This window comes from Ornithorhynchus anatinus, chromosome 14, assembly GCF_004115215.2.
Source record: "Ornithorhynchus anatinus isolate Pmale09 chromosome 14, mOrnAna1.pri.v4, whole genome shotgun sequence".
Lineage (NCBI taxonomy): Eukaryota > Metazoa > Chordata > Mammalia > Monotremata > Ornithorhynchidae > Ornithorhynchus > Ornithorhynchus anatinus.
In genome coordinates, this window is record NC_041741.1 from 43,447,331 (window position 1) to 43,472,624 (window position 25,294).

At 45.5% G+C, this 25,294-nt stretch overlaps 1 protein-coding gene across 2 annotated transcripts in view; it reads right to left on the reverse strand.

The window, feature by feature from the left end:
• Positions 1-25,294, reverse strand: part of RBFOX2 (RNA binding fox-1 homolog 2) — a 246,547-nt gene that overhangs the window by 132,859 nt on the left and 88,394 nt on the right. Inside the window, exon 1 of one of the 2 annotated variants that reach the window (XM_029079217.2) lies at positions 23,646-24,059. The exons of the other annotated variant lie outside the window; for it this stretch is intronic. Within the exon in view, the coding sequence (XP_028935050.1) occupies positions 23,646-23,660 (15 nt within the window). The 5' untranslated portion in view covers positions 23,661-24,059. Of the gene's footprint in view, positions 1-23,645; positions 24,060-25,294 lie in introns of those variants that run through there. 2 annotated transcript variants of the gene reach the window in all.

Consider the following 25,294-nt stretch of genomic DNA (forward strand, 5'->3'; position numbering starts at 1 on the left):
AGTGCTCAGTAAATACGACTGAATGAATGAACTGTATGTTTCCCAAGCACTTAGTACAGTGCCCTGGACACACAGGCAGTGCTCAGTAACGACCACCGGTTGACTGACTGATCAGTAATCAGGGCTAATGCAGAGAGACCTCTTGAGAGAGACGGTGAAGCAAAAGAATGTAAGAATGACCAAAGACAGCTGGGGTGCCCTTGGTCTATTTTTGGGCTGAGAGTGAGATGGTAAGAAGCACTGCATACTGATTGCTTGGCCCGTGATTAGACCTTGCTGAGGACGACCTTCGGATCTTCCTTAATTCAGTCCAACACAGGGAAAAGCTGCTACTAGCAGGGAGAGGAAATTGATTTAGGCCAAGATGACAGCATGCACGGCAGTCTCACTTACAAGATGAGGAAAAAAATACCCAAAAACAAAACCTGCCAGGGGAGGCGAGGTAAGGTGTCAGCAGAACATTCATTCTGGGGGATTTATTTAGCACTATTCCTCCTATGAGCTAGGTATGAACCACCTTAAACAGTGAACATCCTTACCCATTTTAATACTGAGCCATATTGAACAGTTGGGGAAACCTGAGAAGTTTCAAACAAAAAGGGCCAAGGGGAAGGAAGATCAGGGAATAGTAAATATATCAACCCCCCAGTAGGAGAAGACCCAAAGGCCCATTTGGTGAATTCAGGGCAGATGACAAAGTCCTGCCTAAGTTCTCACTGCACCTCAACCAGGACGGTTCTTCTGGAAGAGGAGAGGATCACATTTCAGCAGGCTTTTCAGCACTGGGCTGACTCCAGGGCCCCGAACCCTGAGTTACAGCATTTTTTTCCTCAAGAGGCTTTTGTCTGCCTCACCTCAGATAAGCCACCTCTCAGCATTCCATTTTACTCTGGCTGGGATATTTTGAGCACTGCCTTTTCTGCTTTCCCTCTAGGCAACTGACACACACCCATCATTCTCTGAAATTCGAGTAAAAGTGCATTAAATTAATTAACTCGTATCTCCCCCAGAGCTCAGAGCCGGCTTGACACACAGGAAGCTCTAACAAATAACATCGTTACTGTGAAAAGCAAAGTTCTCCCATCCCATAAACCAATATAGGTGCAGGTTTGTTTTTTTTTAAAAACAAGGACTTTCCGCCTTTCTACTCATTCTCTTGGAGGGAAATGTAATGAAATCAAAATGTGTTGTGGAACAAGCAATATTAACCACATTCCCTGGAAGCCCATACGACCCATGCTCCTATTTCAGAAAACTGGTCTACCTACCTCTACCAATGCTCTTCTGGATCACATCAGCCCTCGCTCTGAGAAACAATATCTAGGAATCTAAATGACTGTCTTAGGGGGACTGGAAGGATTTAAAAACAAGTCCTACTTGGAGCCACAAAGCATTACAAAGACATTATTTTTAGATGAGCACTTCTGAAAAGCAGACTGCCTCAAAAGGCCAAACTCTCTTTTATCCAAACAACAAAGTTTTTTTTATTATTATTATTACCATTAATAATCTTATTTTTACTGTTGTATTTGTTAAGCGCTTACTGTGTGTCAAGCACTGTACTAAGCACTGGGATAGATCCAAGATAATCAGGTCAGAAACAGTCCCAAATGGGTCTCACAGTCTAAGTAGGAGGGAGAATATCCATTTTACATAGGAGGAAACTGAGGCACAAAGAAGTTGAGTGATTTGCCGAAGGTCACAGGGCAGGCAACTGAGGCAGAGGGGGAATTAGACCTCAGATTCTCTGACTCCCAGGCCGGTGCTCTTTCCACTAGGCCCCGTTGCTCCTCTATCACCTACAACATACAGGGTGCAGAGCACTGTACTAGATGTTTGGGGGGCAAACAAGAAGGATAAAATAGGATCCTTGCTCTCAAGGGGCTTAAATCTGAGGAAATGACAGACATCACAGTTGAAAAGGTGAGAACAGATCTACATATAAAAAGAGAAAGTGGAGAGAGAAATCAGTGACAGAAAAGCACTGGAATTTAATCAATTAAGCAATCGATGGATTGATCAATCTGTATGCCCCACCTCCGAGAGATGAAAGGTGATGGGAAGAAGTCACTAGGCTGCCCTGGAGAACTCTACTCAGTCAACTGTATTTATTGAGAGCTTACTGTGTACTAAGTGCTTGGGAGAATACAATATAACAAGAGACACATTCCCTGCCCACAGTGAGTTTACAGTCTAGAGGGGGAAACAGAGAGTAATAGTGAAAACAGCGGAACACCTTCCTGAGAGAGAGAGAGAGATCAATGAAAAACAACTTGGGAAAAAGAGATGAAAATTCTCAAGTGAGAAAAGAACACAGCTACAAAGAAATGCTTTTGGAAGTGAATTTTTAGCCCTCATTAAACTAGGGAGTTTCCAGGAACCTGGCCTAGTGGAAGGAGCACGGGCCTGAGAGCCAGAGACTGGGTTCCAATCCCGACTTCACCATTTGCCAGTAGTGTGATCTTGGGCAAGCAGTTAACCTCTCCGGGCTTCAGTTTCCTCATCTGCAAAATGGGGGTTCAATACCTGTTCTCCCTCCCGTTTAGGCTGTGCTCAGAGACTCTGGCCAACCTGATGATCTTGTATCTACCCCAGTGCTTAATACAGTACTTAGCACATAGTAAACCCTTAGCAAATACCATAATTACTACCACGTCAATCAGGACTGCACCTGAGAAACCAAAAAGTTGGATGACAGGGGTGGATAGCAGGAGGTAAGGAAGAGAAGAGAGGAGGGGAGTCGTTCTCTCTTGGAAAATGCTGCAAAAATCTCCTTCCAGCTAAATCCACTGGTCTCATCTCTCTTTCAAATCATCTAGATTTCTCTGCTGCCCTTGTTGCTGTCAGTCACCCTTGCCTTGAAAATGTTTCTGGCCTAAGTTTCAAGGACAGAGTTCTATCCTGTGCTAAGCACTGGGGAAGATACAAGATCAACAGGTTCCATGTGGGGTTCAGATACTGAGGCACAGAGAAGTGAAGGGACTTGTCCAAGGTCACACAGCAGACAAGAGGCAGAGGCTGCATTAAAACCCAGGTCTCCTGACTCCCAGGTCCGGGCTCTTTCCTCTAGGCCATGCTGCTTCTCCCTGTATTCTCCCTAATGCTTAGTAAAGGGCTCTGCACAGATTAATAAATACTGCTGATGGACTGAGTTTGTGCAGACATAAAACTTCCTTTGGACTTTGGGTTTCTGCAGGATATCTGGGAAAGAAGGAAAGGGTTCCTTTAACCCAGCCAACACACAAATAGAAAGGATAATGCCTTCTCCTTTCTCTAGTGGAGGTGGCAAAAAAAGAGAGAGGCGGGGGAGAGAGAAAGAGAGAAGAGAGCGCACTCCTCCCACGTCCTGCCTCTGTCCTGAAACGCCTTCCCTCCTCAAACCCGACAGACAATGACTCTCCCCCGCTTCAAAGTCTTATTGAAGGCACATCTTCTCCAAGAGGTCTTCCCTGACTAAACCCTCCTTTCCTCTTCTCCCACTCCCTTCTGAGTTGTCCTGACTTGCTCTGCTTCGCCCTGACTTGCTCCCTTTCTTCATTCCCACCCCCCCCCCACCGCCCCCGACAGCCCCACAGCACTTATGTCCATATCTCTCATTTATTTATTTCTACTAAAGTCTGTCTCCCCCTGTAGACTGTAAGCTTGTGCTGGGCAGTGAATGTGTCTGTTTATTGTTATACTGTACTCTCCCCAGTGCTTAGTACAGTGCTCTGCACACCATAAGCACTCAATAAATTCAACTGAATGCAAGGAAATCAGGAGCTAGAAGGCCAATAGCCTTAAGCATAAATGACCATCATTTTGGACTGGGATCCACAGGCTTCTGTCCCCATGACTGAGTTGCGAGCCACCCGGCCGTTTCCCTTACCTCTTGATCCCGGTCTAAGAAAGAGGCCGGGGTTGTGATATCAGTGAAGCAGCAGCGTGGAGCTCCCAGGGCTGACACCAACAGCCTCCCTGATCCAGACTTAGAATCTCCCTCGACTTTGATTTAATGCAGCAATTACTGGTAATGTGGTCTGAAGGAGATAAATGCCCAATACAGTGCTGGCTGCCCGACTGACGCTGACTCCGCTCATGATGCGAGAACATTTTTAATTAAAATCCTCTTTATGATAAAGGAGCTGCGTGACTGGATGTTTCTGTGAGGCCCTGATAGGAAGCTTCCTCCAAAGAGGATTAGGAGTCAGAGTTCCCTCTTTTCACTACCGGCCACACACGTGCACACCCAATCACTTGCATCACCCTGAGTGTGATTCCCTTAACCCCAAAACAGCCATAATTATGTAGACGAATTCACACAACCATAACCTCTCTCCCACAGCTCTGAGCTCAGGATGGGCTTTTTTTAAATCGAAATAGAACTCTCGGCCTTTCAAAAAAAACCTCACAGGTCAGTGTCCCAAAAGAGTCTCTTTATTCTACAAAATTTACTGCACTAAAGCCTGCTCTGTAAATACATAAGTATACATCTGTATATATCTACAATTTACTATTCAATTTATCTATTTATCTGTATTAATGTCTTTCTCCCCCTCTAGGCTGGGAGCTCATTGTGGGCAGGGAATGTGTCTGATGTTATACTGTACTCTCCCAAGCGCTTAGCGCAGTGCTTTACCCACAGTAAAGGCTCATTGAATATGATTTTTATTAATAATAATAATTCCTATGGCCCAAAATAAGTTTGCCATTAAATTAGGAGACAAGAAACCTGAGGCTATAAAACAAGATAACAACATTGCCAAAACGATAAAAACGGTCAGAAGCAGCAATGAAATAATAAAAAAAAACGGGGAAAGCCCTCCCTGGGAAGGGAACTGTGAAGGAATAAAAGTGCTTATTCTAGTCTTCAGGAAAATGGTCCGATGTAATTAACAAGATTAAAGGGGGATTTGGGATCAGGATGGAGAAAGCAACAGGCTGCGTTGATCCTTTCGGGCTTAGAGCCAGAATCCTACTCTAAATCCACTGGTTGTAAGATCAACACTATGTAATGGGATTAAGTCAATAGCTGCTTTTGTTTTTATACTGAAAATAATGATGGAATGAAATCAGGAGCCCAACTATCTCTTCTGCAGTTATTAATAACAATAATACTAATATTATTATTATTATGGCATTTGTTAAGCACTTACAATGGGCCAAGCTCTGTACTAAGCGCTGGGGAATATACAAGATCATCAGGTGCCACAGCAGGCTCCTAGGCTAAGTAGGAGGGAGAACAGAGACTGAATCCCCATTTTGCAGATGAGGGCACTGAGGCATCCAGAAGTTAAGGGACTTAGCCCCAGGTCACATAGGCATGTGGTGGAGCCATGATTAGAACCCAGGTCCTCTGATATCCAGCCTGTGCTCTTCCCACTAGGCCACACTGCTCAGAGTCCAAATCTCTTAAATATGCTAATTTTGCAGGCTAAGTCACTCCCAACCAGCTAGATTGGTAAACCCTCCTTTCCTCTTCTGCCACTCCCTGCAGGGTCACCTTGACTTGCTCCCTTTATTCATTCCCCCTCCCAGCCCCAAAGCTGGGAGTCCATTAAGTCCATATCTGTCATTTACTTAATTTCTATTGATGTATGTCTCCCCCTCTAGACTGTAAACTCATTGTGGTCAGGAAATGTGTCTCTTACACTGTTGTATAGTACTCTCCCCAGCGCTTAGTACAGGGCACTACGCACAGTCAGTGCTCAATATCTATGACTGAATAAATCGTGGCTCTAAAACTACTCAGAGGGTCACGGAGCACGGGGCCTGGGAGTCGGAAGGTCATGGGCTCTAATCCCGGCTCTGCCGTTAATCTGATGTGTGACCTTGGGCAAGTCACTTCACTTCTCTGGGCCTCAGTTACCTCATCTGTAAAATGGGGATAAGACTGTGAGCCCCTCTTGGGACAGGGACTGTGTCCAAACCGATTTGCTTGTATCCACCCCAGCGCTTAGTACAGTGCCTGGCACATAGAAAGTGCTTAGCAAATACCATAGTAATAATCATTATTATTATTATTATTATTATTATTAAGAGCAAAAGACAAACTTCATAGCATAATCACTGCCCAAGCCACTGCCTGCCACAAATCTCCCTGGAGGCACGTGACTGAAGTGCCCATGGTTGATAGAAGGGATTGATGGGTGCTGGGAGGAGGGGTGGGTTGCCCCCAGCTTGTGAGAAGGGCCCCAGCTGCAATCCGACAAGCTGCAGATTGATAATTAGCTTCTGATAATGATCCTTATCCACCAGGAACCTGGGAAGTTGTTTGAAGCGACATTTCTCAGAAGCTTGGTGCAAGTTAAAAAAAGAATCACTATTCAACCTTAAAAGGTAGCAAACGAGAAAAATAGCTGAAGAAAAAATCAATAGGTAACTGTGATGGTATGCACTTTTTACACTAATGTGGCCCTGAACTGTCTTTACCCCTCAATCAATCAATAGTATTTACTGGGTGCTTACCATGTGCAGAGCAGTATACTAAACGCTTGGAAAAGTACGCTACAACAGAGTTGGCAGACACATTCCTTGCCCACAAGACCTTTAATGCCTCTAGAACCCACGATAGATTGGCTTGTAGACTTTAAAAAAAAAAGGAAGGACTTTCCCTGAAACAAACTTGTTCAGAAAAATATTAAGAAGGCGGGGTTAAGTTGCTCATTCCTTTTTGAACTTTTACATCAATAGACGGACCTTTCAAAGGGAAAAGAGAACAAATTGCTGGCTGTTTGATAGTCTGCTGCTTTCAATTAAAACGAAGTACAATCAACCACTTCTCAAATCCAGGGCAATATGAGAGCACATTTGTTCCCTATTTCAGAGCAACTGCAAACTTCAAGTTCACACCTAGAATACTGGGGAAAGTGATTATGCCAAGTGATTATGCCCTCAACTTTACAAGGGGTGCCTTTAGGAAGGAAGACCTAACAACATGACCTAGCACACACACTCGCATATGCATAAATGCCTGGGATCACAGGGCAACAGATACAGGTCACTTCAAAACTTCAGGAAATGGTGGCAGTCGTCACAATAATAATAATAAAGATTGTGGCATTTGTTAAGCGCTTACTATTGTCCAAGCAGTGTACTGAGCACTGGGGTAGCTAAAAGATAATCAAGTCCCACATGGGGCCCGCCGTTACAGTAGGAGGGAGAACAGGCAATAAATCCCCATTTTGCAGATGAGGGAACTGAGGCCCAGAGAAGTGAAGTGACTTGCCCACAGTCACACAGCAGGGAAATGGTGGAATTGGAATTAAAACTGAGGTCCTCTGACTCCTAGGCCCAGGCTCTTTCCACTAGGCCACATGGCTTTCTTCCATCATGAGACCGAAGCCCAATCCTTGCGTGACTGCTCCCAGCCAAAGGTGGCTCCTTCAGCTCTAAGAATACTGTCTTCCCTAAGGCATCTCCTAGCAAATGACTGCCAGGAAGTGAGAAGCAGTGTGGCCTAGTGGATAGAGGCCAAACCTGGGAGTCAGAAGGACCCGATTCTAATCCCAGCTCTGCCACTTGTCTGCTGGGTGGCCTTGGGTAAGTCACTTCACCTCTCTGTGCGTCAGTTACCTCATCAGGAAAATGAGGATTAAGACTGTGAGCCTCATGTGGGAGAGGAATCGTGTCCAACTTGATTAGCTTGAATCTATCCCAGCGCTTAGTACAGTGCCTGGTGGATAGAAAGCGTTTAATAGCACACACATGCAAAAAACAAGTGGCAATCTATCAATATTTCCTGGAGCCCACAGCCATTGATTATGTGTATATTTTTATTCCAAATAAAAAATGTCCAGTCAGGGGGCAAGATTTCAGGACAACAGCCACACAGGAGGACAAGAGGGGAGGGACGAGAAGATAAACAACATTAATAACTGCTAATGTCTGAAGCCAGAATGCAGAGGTAACAGAGCTGATTCAGGGGGCTCACAGGGGCTATGAAGGTGGAACCCAAGGGACAAGAAAGGCTGACAACAAGCTGAACAGAGACCCTGATCTTAGGGGAGATGAATGGTTAGAGGAAAGAAAATTGAGGTATTCTGTGCCTCCCAATTTTTTGCTTGTTTCCATTGACAGGCCTCTTGTACATTTCGTGGCTCAGTGGAAAGAGCTTGGGCTTGGGAGCCAGAGGCCATGGGTTCAAATCCCGGCTCTGCCACTTGTCAGCTGTGTGACTGTGGGCAAGGCATTTAACTTCTCTGAGCCTCAGTTCCCTCCTCTGTAAAATGGGGATTAACTGTGAGCCTCAAGTGGGACAACCTGATTACCCTGTATCTACCTCAGCGTTTAGAACAGTGCTCTGCACATAGTAAGCGCTTAACAAATGCCAACATTATTATTATTACCCAAGATTGTAATGGCCTCAAGAGAAGTCATCTTCCTAGACTGATAGCTTTAATAGCTAATCTAATTCCCACAGAGTCAGTGGGCATGAAATAACTCTTAGTCAATGAGAAGCAAATATTCACTAAGTCCAAAAATATATTTCTAGAAATTCACACACATATTCCTACATAAAATTCACTCTCCATAATGATAATTATTGAGGTATTCATTAAGTGCTTACTATGTGATTAACAAAATAATACGATGTGCCAAGCACTGTAGTAAGCATTGGGGTAAATACAATATAATCAGGTCCCACACAGGGCTCACAGCCAAAGTGAGGTTAACAGGTATTGAGTACCCATTCTGTAGATGAGGAACCTGAGGCCCAGATAATTTAAGTAATAATAATAATAACAAAGATAATGACATTTGTTAAGTGCATACAACATGTCAAGCACTATTCTACGTTCTGGGGTAATGTTACAAGGTAATCAGGTTGGACACAGGTGGTGCAGCCAGAATTAGAATCCAGGTCCTCTGACTCCCAGGCCCATGCTCTTTTCACTAGGCCATTATCCTTCTCACTGCAAAAGAGAATGGCATAAACCCATTCAATTCTGCCTCAATGTCTTATGCGTGGACTGAGGCTGCGCTCTTTCAAACTACTTTTCACTCGACAACAGGAGCAAAGATAGAATGAAATGGCAAGAACAAGAGAAGCAGCGTGGCGCAGTGGAAAGAGCATGGGCTTTGGAGTCAGGGCTCATGAGTTCGAATCCCAGCTCTGCCACTTGTCAGCTGTGTGACTGTGGGCAAGTCACTTAACTTCTCTGTGCCTCAGTTTCCTCATCTGTAAAATGGGGATTAAGACTGTGAGCCCCACGTGGGACAACCTGATTCCCTTGTGTCTACCCCAGCGCTTAGAACAGTGCTCTGCACATAGTAAGCGCTTAACAAATACCAACATTATTATTATTATTAACAAACGCCCTGGTTAAACAAGAAAGGGGTTGGGGCTCACTTGGACGGAGCAGCTTTTTTCTGAACATTCTCTGCTACATAACTGCACTGAAGTTACTTGTAACCTCTCAAAGTGTCATGGAAAGACAGGGTCAGGATAATTACGAACCATCTTGAAGAGTTGGAGCAGATGCACGCATTATACCTAGAATCGTACATGCTTGGTAAGGGCCTTATCTCACTTAAAGTAAATCGTCTGCCTCCTTCGTTCCCAAAATTGAAACTGGAGTAAACAAAGTAAAGCACAAACATCATTGAGAACTTCCAAAGCAAATACTTAATTGGTCTTTGAGGCGTGGGCTTTTCTCCCCTATGGCTTCTGAGGAAATTTGGGATTTTGCCATGTGACAAATGCAGGAAAATAAAGCCTTGTGGGGTCTCTGGACCTTGGACAACTGGTTGGAGTGTGCTGACTTTGGTAGAGATCCTACCCCCTAGGTCTGCCCCCAATCTTAGCCCCCACCCCACAGTTGGTCTGCCACTTGCCTGTTGTGTGGCCTTAGGCAAGTCACTTCACTTCTCTATGCCTCAGTTTCCTCAACTGTAATATGGGTATTCAAAACCTGTTCTCCCTCTTGTGAGCTCCATATGGGACAGGAACTGTGTCCAACCTAACTGGTATCTATCCCTGTGCTTAGAAGAATGCTAAACATAGAGTATGAGCTCAACAAAGACAATAATAATAGTAATACCACTAATAATCATAATAATGGAAATCACCAGCATCTTTACCTCAATAAATACAACCGATTGCTTCCTTGTGGTTAGGAAATATAACAACTGTGGTATTTGTTAAGCACTGACTATGTGCCAGGCACTGTTCCAAGCACTGGGGCAAATACAAGCAAATCAGATTGGATAAAGTCCATGTAATAATAATAATGTTGGTATCTGTTAAGCGCTTACTATGTGCAGAGCACTGTTCTAGGCGCTGGGGTAGACACAGGGGAATCAGGTTGTCCCATGTGGGGCTCACAGTCTTAATCCCCATTTTACAGATGAGGTAACTGAGGCGCAGAGAAGTTAAGTGACTTGCCCACAGTCACACAGCTGACAGGTGGCAGAGCCGGAATTCAAACCCATGACCTCTGACTCCAAAGCCCGGGCTCTTTCCACTGAGCCACGCTGCTTCTCTACGGAAGGTGCTGCTTCCATGTCCCACATGAGGCTCACAGTCTTAAGCCTCTGAGGCACAGAGAAGTTAAGTGTCTTGCCCAAGGTCACCCATCGGAAATGTGGCGGAGCTGCGATTAGAACCCAGGTCCTCCTGACTTCCAGACCGGGGCTCTATCCACTAGGCCTCGCTGCTTCTCTAACTGATTGACTGATTGGACAAAGGGAGGTAATCACTCTCTGGAGTTGTTTTATTCAAAAACTCCAACAACCTAAGTCTCAGGTTTCTCTTCCTACCCATTCCCATCTCCGCCCCTCCACTTCTCAAGAGAATAGTTTCCCCCAATTATCTGAGTATCTTTCCTTCCCCTTCCCCCTCTCTCATCCTCAAGGCAGGGGCAGATCCAGACTAGACCAGGGGCCTCAGTCTTCTGTTTCCTCTTGTTGGGAGACCAACTGTCACCAAACCTTCCAGGCTCGACATTCCATCTGCCTCACAAAGGGGCCTCTAGCTCCCAGATCAGGGTCTTTTTTTTTTCCAGCTGTTTCAGGCTGTCTGGTTGAAAAATAAAATCTCTGAGGAATGGTATATGTGTGTCTGTCTGTTTCTCTCTCATGGGGAGCAGTGTAAGGAAAATTATCATGTCCCTTTATTGCAATGCCCAAGCTACTTTCTTGGTTATCCTTCGATGGATGATAAGGCCTCACAATTCCTTCCACACACATTTGTGTCTGAATGAGCCCCCACAAAATCAGACCAGGATGGCCTACAAAGCAGATGTTATTATATGCAGGACATTTTTGCAAGAGCACAGATAGCTCAGAGGAAACATGGTGGATGAGAAAGGAGAGTGAAGAAGAGGAAGGTGGTAGATCTAAACAGAGGAAAATTTCTTGTCCCCCTTGGCAGATGGCAAGCGTGTGGAATTCATTAATACATGGAAGTATTCAGGTAGAAAACACCAATCAGCTCAAGGTGAGTTTGGAAAATTCATGGGTGAGAAGTGCACATGTGTTATATTAGGGCAGGGAATGTGTCTGTTTATTGTTGCATTGTACTCTCCCAGGTGCTTAGTACAGTGCTCTGCACACAATAAGCCCTCAATACGATCAAATGAATAAATGAATGAAGGTCAATGAATGAATGAATGCACAGATAATTTAAGTGACCTGCTCAAGGTCACACAGTGGACATGTGTCAGAGCTGGGATTAGAACCCAGGTCCTCTGACTTCCAGGCCTGTGCTCTTTCCACTAGGCCACGCTGCTTCTGTGCTGGGGTATATACAGTGAAGTAGGCTGAACACAGTCCCTATCCCACATGGGGCTCACAGCCTAAATTACACAATTTAATCCCCATTCTAAAGAGGAAACAGAGGCACAGAGAAGAGAAGTGACTTGCCCGAGGTCATGGAGCGGGCAAGTGGTCAGAGACAAGATGAGAACCCAGGTCCTTTGACTCCCAGCCCCATGCTCTTTCCACTAGCCAAGCTACTTTATTATCAGCAGGAAAATTAGGAATGATAAACACAGCTCCCTCTAGATGTAAGGAAACATGTAAAGGAGTGGAGGGGAGGGGAGAGGAGGCTTCATTCCCACTGTTCATCCAGTCATCCAGCAGTGCCCCTGTTGGAAAGGGAATTTGAGGCTGGACGAACCATTGCTGTGACCTAGTTTGGCACTGCTTAAAGTCACAACTGATAGAGCACAGGCCCGGGAGTCCGAAGGTCATGGGTTTTAATCCCGGTTCTGCCACTTGTCTGCCGTGTGACCCTAGGCAAGTCACTTCACTTTTCTGGGCCTCAGTTACCTCATCTGGAAAATGGGGATTGCGACTGTGAGCCCCAGGTGGGACAGGGACTGTGTCCAACCCGATTTGCTCGTATCCACCCCAGCACTTAGTACAGTGCCTGGTCCATAGTAAGTGCTTAACTAATATCACAATCATTATTATTATTATTGTTGTCTGAGGTTTATATACTGTAGAGATGTGGGAGTGACTTGCATCCTTTCTCCACATGTGGCAGGCCAGTAGGACTCTCTCCCTTCACCTATTTCCTTCTCACCCCTCCCTACTCCAACCTCTATCCGCTTACTACTCCACTCTGACTGGGTTTTTTTAAGTACCAGGTCGGGGAAGGGAGGGAGAAACAGGATGGTCACCTCCCCCCCAACAACCAAATTCGCATAATGTGCTCTCTGCTGCATCCATAGCAAATGCCAGACCATGAACACAGCTGTGGTTTTCGTCTCTCTGAGTCATGGTAAAGTTTCAAAGCCAGACCACAATCGAGGTATTCTGTTGGGGGTGAGTTCTTTCTCCAGAGACTTAATCGAAAAAATGGCCATTAGTAGCCCAGGGCAAGAGAGCTTTTCACCAGCCGGGAACTCGTTAAATGATACCAATATGCCAGGTGGGGGAAAATAAAGACAGTTAGATCAGGGCCTAAAATTGGGCTCTTCCTATCAGTTTTCTGAAATGTGGCATAAAGCAGAAGAGAGGAAAAACTTGAATAAACAATTGCTGTCCACATCCTCAGCATGGCGTAGTGGATAGAACACGGGCCTGGGAGTCAAAAGGTCATAGCTTCTAATCCCAGCTCCACCACTTGTCTGCTGTGTGTGTGGCCTTGGGCAAGTCACTTCACTTCTCTGGGCCTCAGTTACCTCATCTGTAAAATGGGGATTGAGACTGTGAGCCCCACGTGAGACAGGGACTGTAACTAATCCCATTTGCTTGTATCTACCCCAGCGATTAGTACAGTGCCTGGCACATAGTATGAGCTTAACAAATACCACTATTATTATCATTATTATCCTCCATGACTGTTTTCTGTCCATCTCATATATACCAGGGCTACCGCTTTTTTCATTCCCTCCAGTTTGGGGCCTTTGCTTCCATCTACTGCTAGGTTCACCGTTTCTTTGAAGATCTGCTTTGTCTGCCCTTGTTTCCTCACACTAGTTGGCTTCCACTCAACGGTTTCATTTGGGAGTCAGTGTGTTGGCAACCTCCCTTGAAAACCATCCTCAAAGGCCACTATTTTCACAGTACTAAGTACCTGGGGGAGAGATGGATGAAAGAAAGCTAAAATTGGCAGGGCCCGTGGATGTTACATAGACCCAAGTTGGGAAATGGACTTGGGTTTCTCTGACTAATGAATCTGTTGTGGGGGAATGTAGGATTGGGGTGAGGAAGGCAGAAGAAAAAAAAAACCCACCAGTTTTGTGGTTAGTACAAAGAGAAGCTTCCGATTGCATTTCCTTTCTGCTTATATACAACGTGAACGGAAAGATGAGGAAGTAGTGGTCTTCTAAAAGCAAAAATCACAGTACGAGTGAGATAAGTGCAGGATTTGTTAAGGGCTCAATATGTGACAAGCCATCTATCTGCTGGACCTTGGGCAAGTCAGTCAGTCGGTCAATTTGTATTTATTGAGCACTTAGTGTGTGCAGAGCACCGTACTAAGTGCTTGGGAGAGTACAGTAGAACAGTAACAGACACATTCCCTGTCCACAGTGAGCTTACGGTTTCTTCTCTTCTTTGTGCCTCAGTTCCCCTTGGCTGTAGAATGGGGATTAAGACTGTGAGCCCCATGTGGGGACAGGTATTGTGTCCATTCTAATTTGCTTGTATACACTCCAGTGCTTAGTACAGTGCCGGCACTCGTGGCTCAGTGGAAAAGAGCCTGGGCTTCGGAGTCAGAGGTCATGAGTTCGATTCCCGGCTCTGCCATTTGTCAGCTATGTGACTGTGAGCAAGTCACTTAACTTCTCTGTGCCTCAGTTACCTCATCTGTAAAATGGGGATTAACTGTGAGCCCCACGTGGGACAACCTCATTACCCTGTCTCTACCTCAGTGCTTAGAACAGTGCTCTGCACATAGTAAGCGCTGACAAATACCACCATTATTATTATTATTATTATTAACAAATGCCACAATTATTATTACATAGACACAGTCCCTGTCCTACTATTGCAAAAACCACTAAACAAAGAAACAAACAACTTACTTGGCTTATTCAAATCATTAAGCATAAGTTATTTCACTGTCAATCTGCCTGGGATTTAGTATTTTCTAATGGTATCTTTTAAGTGCTTACTATGTGCCAAGCACTGTACAAAGTGCTGGAGTAGATACAAGCTAACCATGTTGACCCAATCCATGTCCCACATGGGACCTACCATATTAATCCTCATTTTCCAAATGAGAGAACTGAGGCACAGAGAAATGGTGACTTGCCCAAGCTCACATGGCAGACAAGTGGTAGAGCCAGAATTAGAACTCAGGTCCTTCTGGCTCTCAGGTCCTTCTGTGCTCTATCCACTAGGCCACGCTGCCTCTCTGGGTACAATTTTTAAAGGTAAATTGGTAATGGAAAGAAAAGAAGAAAATTTCAACAGCTATGAATAAATAGAACCAAGGGGGGCAAAAGCAAAAAAGCATCTACCAGGGATAAGTTATGCATATTAATATTTTGTTTTTAAAGTATTTTTTAATGTGGCCCTCAGCTTAGCCTTGGCAGAACCTCCACTGCTTTTTCTAGAATCATAAACTTTGTAGCTATAAGCAATAAAAGAGTAATAAGACAGTAACACTTGCTATTTATACAACCACTTTGATCTGAGGAAAAGGGTTTAAAGACATCTCTTTCACTCATTCATTCATTCAATCGTATTTACTGAGCACTTACTGTGTGCAGAGCACTCTAAGCGCCTGGAAAGTACAATTCAGCAACAAATAAAGACAATTGCTACCCAACAATGGGCGCCCAGTCTAGAAGAGGGGAGACAGACAACAAAACAAGTAGACAGGCATCAATAGCATCAATATAAATAAATACATCTCTCCAGCAATGAGTACTATCCCCATTTTGCAGATAAAGTCAGAAAGGCTCAGAAAGATTTTCTAGCTTGTGCAAGGTCACACAACAAATCGGTGAGGGAACCAGAAAAATAGTTCAGTGCAGGAGATAATAATAATAATAATTATGGTATTTTTAAGGCATTACTATGTGCCAGGCACTGTACTAATTGCCGGGGACACAGTGGACACAGTCCCTGTCCCATGTGGGGCTCATAGTTTTAATCCCCATTTTACAGATCAGGTAACTAAAACCCAGAGAAGTGAAGTGACTTGCTCCAGGTCACAATACAGACAAGTGGCGAAGCCCGGATTAGAACCCATGACCTTCTGTTTCCAGTCCCTTGCTCTATCCACTACACCATTCTGCCATCGGACTCTGGGGATAGATTTCTTCAGCACTCTACGTTGGGTAAGAGGGGAAGAGATGCAGCAAGGCCTTATGGATAGAACATGGGCCTGGGAGTTGGGGTTCTAATCCCGGCTCTGCCACTTGTCTGCTGTGCGACCCTGGGCAGGATACTTCACTTCTCTGGGTCTCTGTGACTTCATCTGAAAAATGTGGATTGAGACTGTGACCCTGCTGTGGGACAGGGACTGTGTCCAATCCAATTAGCTTGAAGCTATCCCAGTGCTGAGCACACAGTAAGTGCTTAACAAATACTATGAGAGAGAGAGAGAGATAGTGTAAAACAGTCAGGGTTGTGGGATAGAGGGAAAAGGCAAAAATGGGGACAGGTCAGAAGGGACCTGGGGCCTTCTGTGTGGGCAGTAATGGGTAGGGGTTGGTTGGGGTCCCAGGGAGAGGTAGGTGGGAATGAGCATCTGCTGAGAGCCAGGGATTTGAGAAGCCCTGGGCTCTACCTTCAACACAGTATTCATTCATTCATTCATTCAATAGTATTTATTGAGTGCTTACTTTGTGCAGAGCACTGTACTAAGCGCTTGGAATGTACAGTTCGGCAACAGATAGAGACAATCCCTGTGAGCCAATAGACGGGTTCATGGTCTATTACTGAATACTTAGGGCAACAGATAAAAGAGAAAGAACCCTCCAAAATAGGGCAACAAATAAAAAAGAAAGAACCCTCTGAAATATCAGTCGAGCCTCTTGGATATGAATACATCCCCCAAATGGAAATTTGGCTGAAGGCTGCTAATAAAGTGAAGTGATAAAAGGGATCGGTTCCAGCATAGTGCCTTGGCAGTTCCTGCAGGAATTAATGTTAGGTCTGGTTTTAGGGGATAGCAGGGGGAGCACAGGCCAAATAAGAGAGCAGGTAAACAATAACCACCGCCTCTAGATGAGTAAAAGATCTGGACAAGACTAGACTGTATTGGACCACTGGACTAGACTAGGGAAGTAGCGTGGCCTAGAGGATAGAGTTCGGACCTGGGAGTCAGAGGACCTGGGTTCTAATTCTGGCTCCACCACTTGTCTGCTGTGTGATCTTGGGCAAGTCACTTCACTCCTCTGTGCCTGAGTTCCCTCATCTGTAAAACGGGGATTAACTGGGTCCCCTAAGTGGGACAGGGACTATGTCCATCCTGATTAGCTTGTATCTACCCCAGTGCTTAGAACAGTGATTGATGCAAACTAAGCACTTAAATACCATCATTATTATTAGACTGTAAGCTCATTGTGGGCAGGGAATGTGTCTGTTATAACATTACACTGTACTCTCCCAAGCGCTCTGCACATAGTAAGCACTTAAATACGACTGACTGACTAACAAGAACCTAGGCAAATGAGTTAAAACATGCAAGATTCATTAAAAAAAAATCTCAAGAGTTTAATGGGAGATCTAGGAAACTGTGGCCATGTCTTTTGCTTTCAACACGGCACAGCAGATCTAAAAATGGATTAGGATTTTGAGGCTACAGGGACACCATTCAGCTCACACACTTGGGCTGTGGAGATTATTATAACGGCGGGAACAGGAGGGCACACACTGCAAAGAGAAAAGTAGCAGGCATATTTTTTTTTTATCCCCACTGACCTTAGGCAGCCAATCGGACATTGGCAGACAAAAAAAAAAGGCTTTTATCCCCTTGCTCTACTTGGTCTCTCTTTTCCGGGGTCCTTTCTTCCTTCCCTCCTGCTCCCCTGAATTCCTTTAATTACCTTCCCCTTGTTTGTTCACTCTTTCTTCTTCCAATGAGAAAACAAAGAGGGGAAAGCAAAACAAAACAGGACAAACTTCAAAATTAGACTTCACAACATCTGTTACTTGTGCCCCTCAATGCATATTCCGAATACAGTGGAAAAGAACCCGGTGCTCTCACTGTGGCATTACTGGCTGTCGTTCTGGAACGCTCCAATCAATCAATCATACTTATTGAGTGCTTACCATGTGCATGGTCCATCCTGCCCAGTATTTTATTGCCGACAGCGATAATTCCTTTGAATTTTCCTTCGAATAATCCTTCGTACCCATTAAACTGTATAGTCGCTGGATTGAAAATCCTAATGTCTGTCTCCCCCTCTTGACTTTAATCTCATTGTCGGCAGGGAGCCTGTCTGCTAATTGTCACACTGTACTCTCCCAAGTGCTTAGTACAGTGCTCTTCAGATAGGAGGCACTCAATAAACACAATTGACTGACTGACAAGGATGGTGTCTTGAACTGTTGCATACGCTCCCAAGCCCTTTCTATAGTACCCTGCTTGACCTAAGGGGGTAAATAAAAGCCAAAGAAGATGAAAATTGTTTCTATTTACATGTTTAATGTTCCCTGTATCTTCTTAGCAATCCAAGTACTTTCTGGTCCCATCCCTAACTCTCCTCTTAAGAAACTTATTAGGGACCTCTTGTCCATTAATTTATCCAGACACCTCTTGAATCCATTTCTATTTTCCATCAGCACAACCTCCTCGGTTAAGGAATTCCATATGCTTACCATCTGTTGTGGGAAAGTGTTTCTTTTTGTTTGGTGCAAACCTACCACCTCTAACCTTCAAAGGTGGGCCCTGGGTCCTGATGTTGTGGGATATGGTGAAAACGACTACAGGCCAGAGCCAGTCTGCTCACCAACCCTGGAGGGGGTATATAAGGAGGGGGGAAGGGTGAGTGTGTGGTGGTGTTTGTGGGGGAGGGGAAGGGGATGACACCCTGCTCTGGGGCCAAGAAATGTTGAAGCCAGGTTGGCCCTCCTTTTCTCTTCTCCTACTCCCTTCTGCATTGCCCTTACTTTTCTCTAGATTCATCCCCGTTCCCAGCCCCACAGCGTTTATGTCCCTATCTGTAATTTATTTATTTCTCTTAATGATTTACTTCTCTTAATGTCTGTCTCCCCCTCTAGACTGTAAGCTCATTTTGGGCAGGGAATGTGTTTATTGTTGTACTGTACTCTCTCAAGTGCTTAGTACGGTGCTCTGCACACAGTAAGCGCTCAATAAATACGACTGAACGACTGACTGACTGGCTGGACCTCATGGTCGCCAGGTTAACCCGGATGTGGTGGGTACTAAGAGCCCAAAACGGCACGGGATCAAACGAGGGCCTGCTCTCTTGGGTCTCACTTTGGTGTTTCCAGCCTTAGTTTGGTTTTTGTTTTATTGATTTTGGTTTTTTAAGGGCATTTGTGCAGCGCTTACTATGTGCCAGGCACTGTACTAAGCGCTGGGGTAGATCCAAGATAATCAGGTTGGACCCTGTCTCTGACCCACATGTCCCTGCTTCTCACTGTGAGCAGCAAGTCCATCTACCAACTCTTCCATATTGTTCTCTCCCAAGTGCTTAGTCTAGTGCTCGGCACACATTAAGCGCTTACTAAATACCACTGATTGACTGATTAGTCCCTTTCCTGAGAACCCTAAGGGCTCCGAAGCCAAACTCAGCGGACCTACAGGCATTACATGGGGACCCAATTAAGCTCTCTCCATTCCAGACCCCGCTTCTACCCTGCGCCCCGGAACTATTTTTTAGCCCCAGAGGTCTTCAGCCATATCTGGAAGTGACATATGAGACGTGCAAAGGCTACAGAGCTGCAAGCAATCAGCTGGATTATACTCAATCCTAGGCAGAGGCAAAATGAAGTAAAATGCAATGGGATGAAATTAAGGAAAAGAACATTTTAGTCAAATACCTGGAACCATTTGTTATCCATGCTATCTGGACCTAGGAACAGTCTTTCAAAAACGGTAATGAAAACTCCACTATTGTATTTGAGTCCTTTCCACGAGACAAAGTCCTGCAGAATGGACTTTGAGGAAAATCCCTACATTCATCAAAAGGATAGAAATGGACCAGATGGCCTAATAGTTCTGTAATACCGCTATCTAATAGGAATCTACAGAATATGATTTTTTTAAAAATATTTATTACTCACATACTATGTGCCAGGCACAGTATAAAATGCAGGGGAAGATACAAACTAATCAGGTTGGACCCATGTCCTTCATTCATTCATTCAATCGTATTTATTGAGCACTTACTGTGTGCAGAGCACTGTACTAAGTGCTTGGGAAATACAATTCAGCAACAGAGACAATCCCTGCCCACAATGGGCTCACAGTCTAGAAGAGGGGGAGACAGACATCAAAACAAGTAAACAGGCATCAGTAGCATTATTATAAAGAAATACATTTTTTTAAATTATTATAGACATGAATTTATTTAAATTATTATAAATAAATAGAATTGATTATTATTTATTATAAATAAATATAATTATATATATACACGTGATTAATAAAGTGAATAGAATTATAATTATAAATACATACATTGCCACCAAGCCCCTACTCGCATCCTCCCTCTCGTCTGGAACACCCTCCCCATCCATATCTGACAGTCAGTCATGGGGCTTACAGTCTAAATCCCCATTTTACAGGTGAGGTAACTGAGGCCCACAGAGGCGAAGTGACTTGTCCGAGGTCAGCAGAATTGGCAGAGCTGGGATTAGAACCCAGGTCCTCTGGCTCCCAGGGCCTGTGACCTATACACTAGGCCACATTGGGTCTCATTGTTCAAAGTCATAGAATCCCCTCAGATACAAAGTACTCTAAGTGCCTATGCAAAGAGATATCTTCAACATGGAATTTCCTTACGCATAAGAATGTACAGTGAAAATGGTAAATGGAAATACATCTTGGTGCACATCTGCTTAGCGTTGATTGAATGTATTCCTGCCTGTGCCCATTCTAGGGCAATTGAACACAAACCTCAAAATAATAGTAATAATAATGGTATTTGTCAAGGGTTTACTATGTGCCAAGCACTGTTCTAAGCGCCAGCGTAGATACAAGGTAATCAGGTTATCCCACATGGGGCTCACAGTCTTAATCCCCATTTTACAGATGAGGTAACTGAAGCACAAAGAAGTTAAGTGGTTTGCCCAAGGTCACACAGCAGACAAGTGATGGAGTCAGGATTAGAACCCATGTCCTCTGACTCTCAACCCTGTGTTCTTTCCACTAAGCCACGCTGCTTCTCATAAAGACACTTAAGTAGTAAGAGGATGGTTTCTCCGGGACGGAGGCTTCGGAGGAAGCCACACTGCTCCTCAATGCACTACAAATAATTCTGTAGTGGGAGTGACCCTTCCGGTATCTTTATGATGTTTTCATGTTCATTTAGGGGCCCAGTATATGTTCATATACTCTCTAAACTATTTGGGGATTCATTCAATAGTATTTATTGAGCGCTTACTATGTGCAGAGCACTGTACTAAGCGCTTGGAATGTACAATTTGGCAACAGATAGAGACAATCCCTGCCCAGTGAGCAATGGCATTTATTGAGCTCTTACTAAATGCAGAGCACTGTACTAAATGCTTGGGAGAGTACACTACAGCAGAATTAGCAGACACTTTCCCTGCCTACAACAAAGTCTAGAGACGAGCTTATAGTCTAGCTCCTTAATTGGAGGGGAACTGCAGTCAATGTTACTTCCATATATTCCCCAACCCCCTAGTTCAACACTGAGCAAAACTCAATGGCCTATTTTTGCATTCTGTTCTCTCTATAAAAACATTCCCCGAACCCTTCTTAAATCAGCTCTTTACTCCATAAGACAGGCACATAACGCTAACCCTAATTCACTCAACTCAAAACTCAGCTGGGAGCTGTAGAGTAAAACAGTGTCCCTTTCTGAACTCTGAGGATCTGGAAAGCACACGATAACTCAGTTCTGAAAGTTATCCTCCAAAAGTGGGTACTACGCTCCAAGCTCTGAGCAGTTGCTCTGATTGTAGTTGACATTGACATCATCGTTTATCAATAACGATCAAATGAATGAATGAATGAGCATCTATGACGGCGGCCAGTGCATTCTGTTAGAGACTATAAAACAAGCTCTCAAGTTTACAGTCTAAAATGAATCCATTAATGGGCCTTGAAAAAAATGGCATTTGTTAAAGCACGTACTATGAGAAAGAGTGTGACCTCGTGGTCTGGGAGTCATAGAACCTGGGTTCTAATCCCGGCTCTGACAAGTGCTTGCTCTGTGATCTTGGGCAAGTTACTTCACTTCTCTGGGCCTCGGTTTCCTCAACTGTAAAATTGGGATTAAATACCTGTTCTCCCTCCTACTTAGCCTGTGAGCCCCATGTGGGACAGGGCCTGTGCCTGACCTGTATCTACTCCAGCGCTTATAACAGTACTAGTCATATAGGAAGTGTTTAACAAATACAATAACACTGTACTAAGCACTCAGGAGATTACAATACAAGACAGTTGTTAGACACGTTCCTTGCGCATAATGAGTTTACGGTCCAGGGGGAGGAGACAGACACTAATATCAATAAATAATTTGCAGATATGGATATAACTGTGGTTGGGCCAACAGTGAGCTGAGGTACATGGGTAATTTTCGGCCCTCTTGATGACCATCTCTCCTGCTCACCCCTCATCTCCAAAGAGTGGAACTAACTGCCTCTAGCTAACCCCAGTTTGTTAAATGCTGCTCATTTTCCTCACTACTCCTGCTGCCTAAATCAAAGTAAGTGACCAATCCCGGAAGAAAATGGATATTCTTGGCCAGTCCCCATTACACGATGGCCAAAGGCTTAGAGACAGATGGATTGGATGGGAAGAGAGCTGCAAGAGCTGCTCCCAGCCCACAAGCCTGCCAAGTAAGGATCTCTGATCCCTCTATGGACAAAGCCTTTATAATATACCAGCGGCTTAAGAGAGAGGGGAAATTTCTCCACTCTAAGTCATTATTACCAAACTGAGGGGCCAAGGAGGAGAGGGAAAATGAGCAAGTTAATAAAAGATAGGGGCTCCGAAGGCTATTCTCTGAGCTTCACAAACATGGCCTCTTAGCTGAGTTTTATAAATGCAGCCCAGTCGAGCCAAGTAGGCTCCTGCTATTCCAGACATCTGGGTGGGAGGTCAGAGGGCACGGTGGAACTTTCAAAAGCGGCCAGTGGCCAAGGGCATCCCATCCATTAGGCTCTCCTGGCAGCGAGACAGCTCGCGGCTCCAGGGAACATTACCAGCATCTTTGAGAGGGGCAGAAGACACTCTTTGACTCCACAAATAAAAGCACTGTTTTTCCTCACTCTCTTCCCCCTACTACTCGTCTCCTAAAATCTGTTGCCTTCTGGTAGGCTCAGCACCTTCGGTCCAGTTGCTCTTACCCTGGGTTACTTGGCTCAGTGACTCTAGTTTGCACCGCACACGCAACGATCATAAAAAAATAAAAAATACCGTAATAATGAGGAATTAAATGCTTGGCAAATAAAACTTCTTTACACTCTGTTAATTACCATTCCAGTTCTGACACTGACTAGCTAAGTGACCCTGGGCAAATCGCTTGAAACCCTTCGGTGCCTTAATGACTTCCTCCATAAAATGGGAACCATAATGCCGACCCACTTCACGGGACTGACACGAGAGAATAAAAATAAAAAATCACTGTAGAATAGTTTACAAATGCAGATTACTGTTAACACCACCTATGGGCTTTCGATACCTGAAAGGAAGGTCAGTTGCCAGGGAATTCATCTCTTAACCAAAAAGAAAACCCAGGGGATCAACTCTGGCACACCAGGAAGTCTGTTGCCGCTCTCACCGCTCGGAAGTAAAATCAAACTCATTCGATCAAAAACGCCAACTCGGCAAGACCTGCTCCCTGTGCCCGATGCCCAGATTTACGGACCCAAATGGTGGGCACGGGGCTGAGAGTCGGCCCTGGGGCCCAATCCGGTCCCAGAAATGAAATAAAAAGGACAAAAGACCGAAAAGGCCTTAAACACGGTGTGAACATGGGGCTGGGCGATCTGGGCTCCATGGGGTAGGCCATTCATGCAAGCACACTATCTCTCAGCTTTCCACTCCTTATATGTACAAAGTGTAAGCACTCATCCCTCTCAGCCCTCTCTGTACTCACCCAAAGGTACATCATGTCAGGCCGGGCCGGTCAAACTCGGCGGACAGTCAATCCTGTTCGGAAAAAGGCACTCCCGTAGACTGTACAGTCAGGAAAGATGGGGAAGGGGGGGGAAACAAATCCCCCCCCCAAAGAAATCACTCCGTTTACAAATTCTAAAGCGACTGCTTTCTTTTTCCCTCCTCCTCCACCTCTCCTGCTGGCTGTTCTGTTGTTCTCTCTCCTCTCTCTCTCTTCCTCTCTCTCCTGCTCTCTCTCTCTCTCTCTCCCTCTCTCTGGGAGTTCCCAACCCCATGTGTCTGTACTGGCGTGTAGAGCACTCTGCCTTTGCCTTCAGGGAATCTCTCTTTCTGTCATTCCACAGCTAGAAACACAATCGCCCGCCTCACAAGATTCTTGCAAAAGGCAGGGAAGGGTGGGGTCAGCAATAAAGCCATACCCACTCCTAATGCTAGACCCAGCCTAGTGCAGAACAGGGTTCTTTAGCCGGGAATGAAGCAATCCCCCAAGTCGGCCCTGCAAGGTCAAGGAGACAGGAGCCAAGCTCCCCTTCTGTAGCCCCCTCTGCAGCAGCCAGGAGGGAACTTAGCGCCAGCTCCGAGATCTAGACTGCTTCCTTGCAACGTCAGCCTCGAATCATTAGTCTCCGCGCATAGTTCCATCATTAATAATGCTGAATCTCTGGAGAGAGCAGACGCAGGACAAGTAACAGACATCCTTGGGGCGATCGAAGCGGCATGTCCAGAGGCGAGAGGGCAGGCTTCGTTCTGTCCCGCTCCAGAGAGTGAGGGAGCAGGGGGGATGGCTAGAATTTACAGACTTTTCCAAGGATTATGGGTGTGAAACATCCAACAATCTTTTTATCTCCAGAAAAGAGAAACCACACGACAACAACAGAAAAGACAGGAGGCCCCGCTCCTCACTCCACGGAGAGTATCAGATTCCGCCTGCCCCGGAGCCCTCTTTCCCCTCAGACGGGTTGAGGCGAGCTCCTTCTTGCTGATCTCATTCTTCCATGAGGACAGGACTGCAGTTCTGCCAGGTCTGTGGCCCTCAAGGGTCAGGCCGGAGGCCGGTCTGTGGGGCTGACAGGCCACCCCAGCTCCCTGCCCTGATCCAGGGGGGCCGTTAGGCCGGGATGACGGAACTGGGCTGAGAGGCCTCCAAACTTCCTCCTGATCCACCTCCTGCCCGTCGCCCCTGAGGCCGGTCCATGGAACAGATGTCACCAGCCACTTCTCACTGTTCTCTCTCTGCTCAAACTGCTGAGCTGCTTGCTGCCCTGGCAACCTAGTGAGGCCTGGGGGTGGTCCACTTCTTTTCCTTCTGGGGAGATGGGGCTCTTCTCCTTTCCTCCCCTTCCCGCCCTTGCAGGTGGGCCCACCTGTCCTCTCCTCCCACTTCCCCCTGCCCTGGAGGGACACCGGAATTGCCCTCTCCTCCCAAGCACGCCCAGGCGGGTGCCGATGCCCCCTCTTCTCTGCTGCCCAGCCTGGAGGGGTGGAGCCAGCATTCTTCTCCTCCGCCTCGCCCAAACCTCACCTCTTTATTTCCTGGGAAGGCCGGGCTATTTCTGCTCTGCTTCAACAGAAGAGGCGGGCTTTCCTTTCTCCTCTCCTGCAGGTGAGGGAGGAGAAATCACTTCCCAA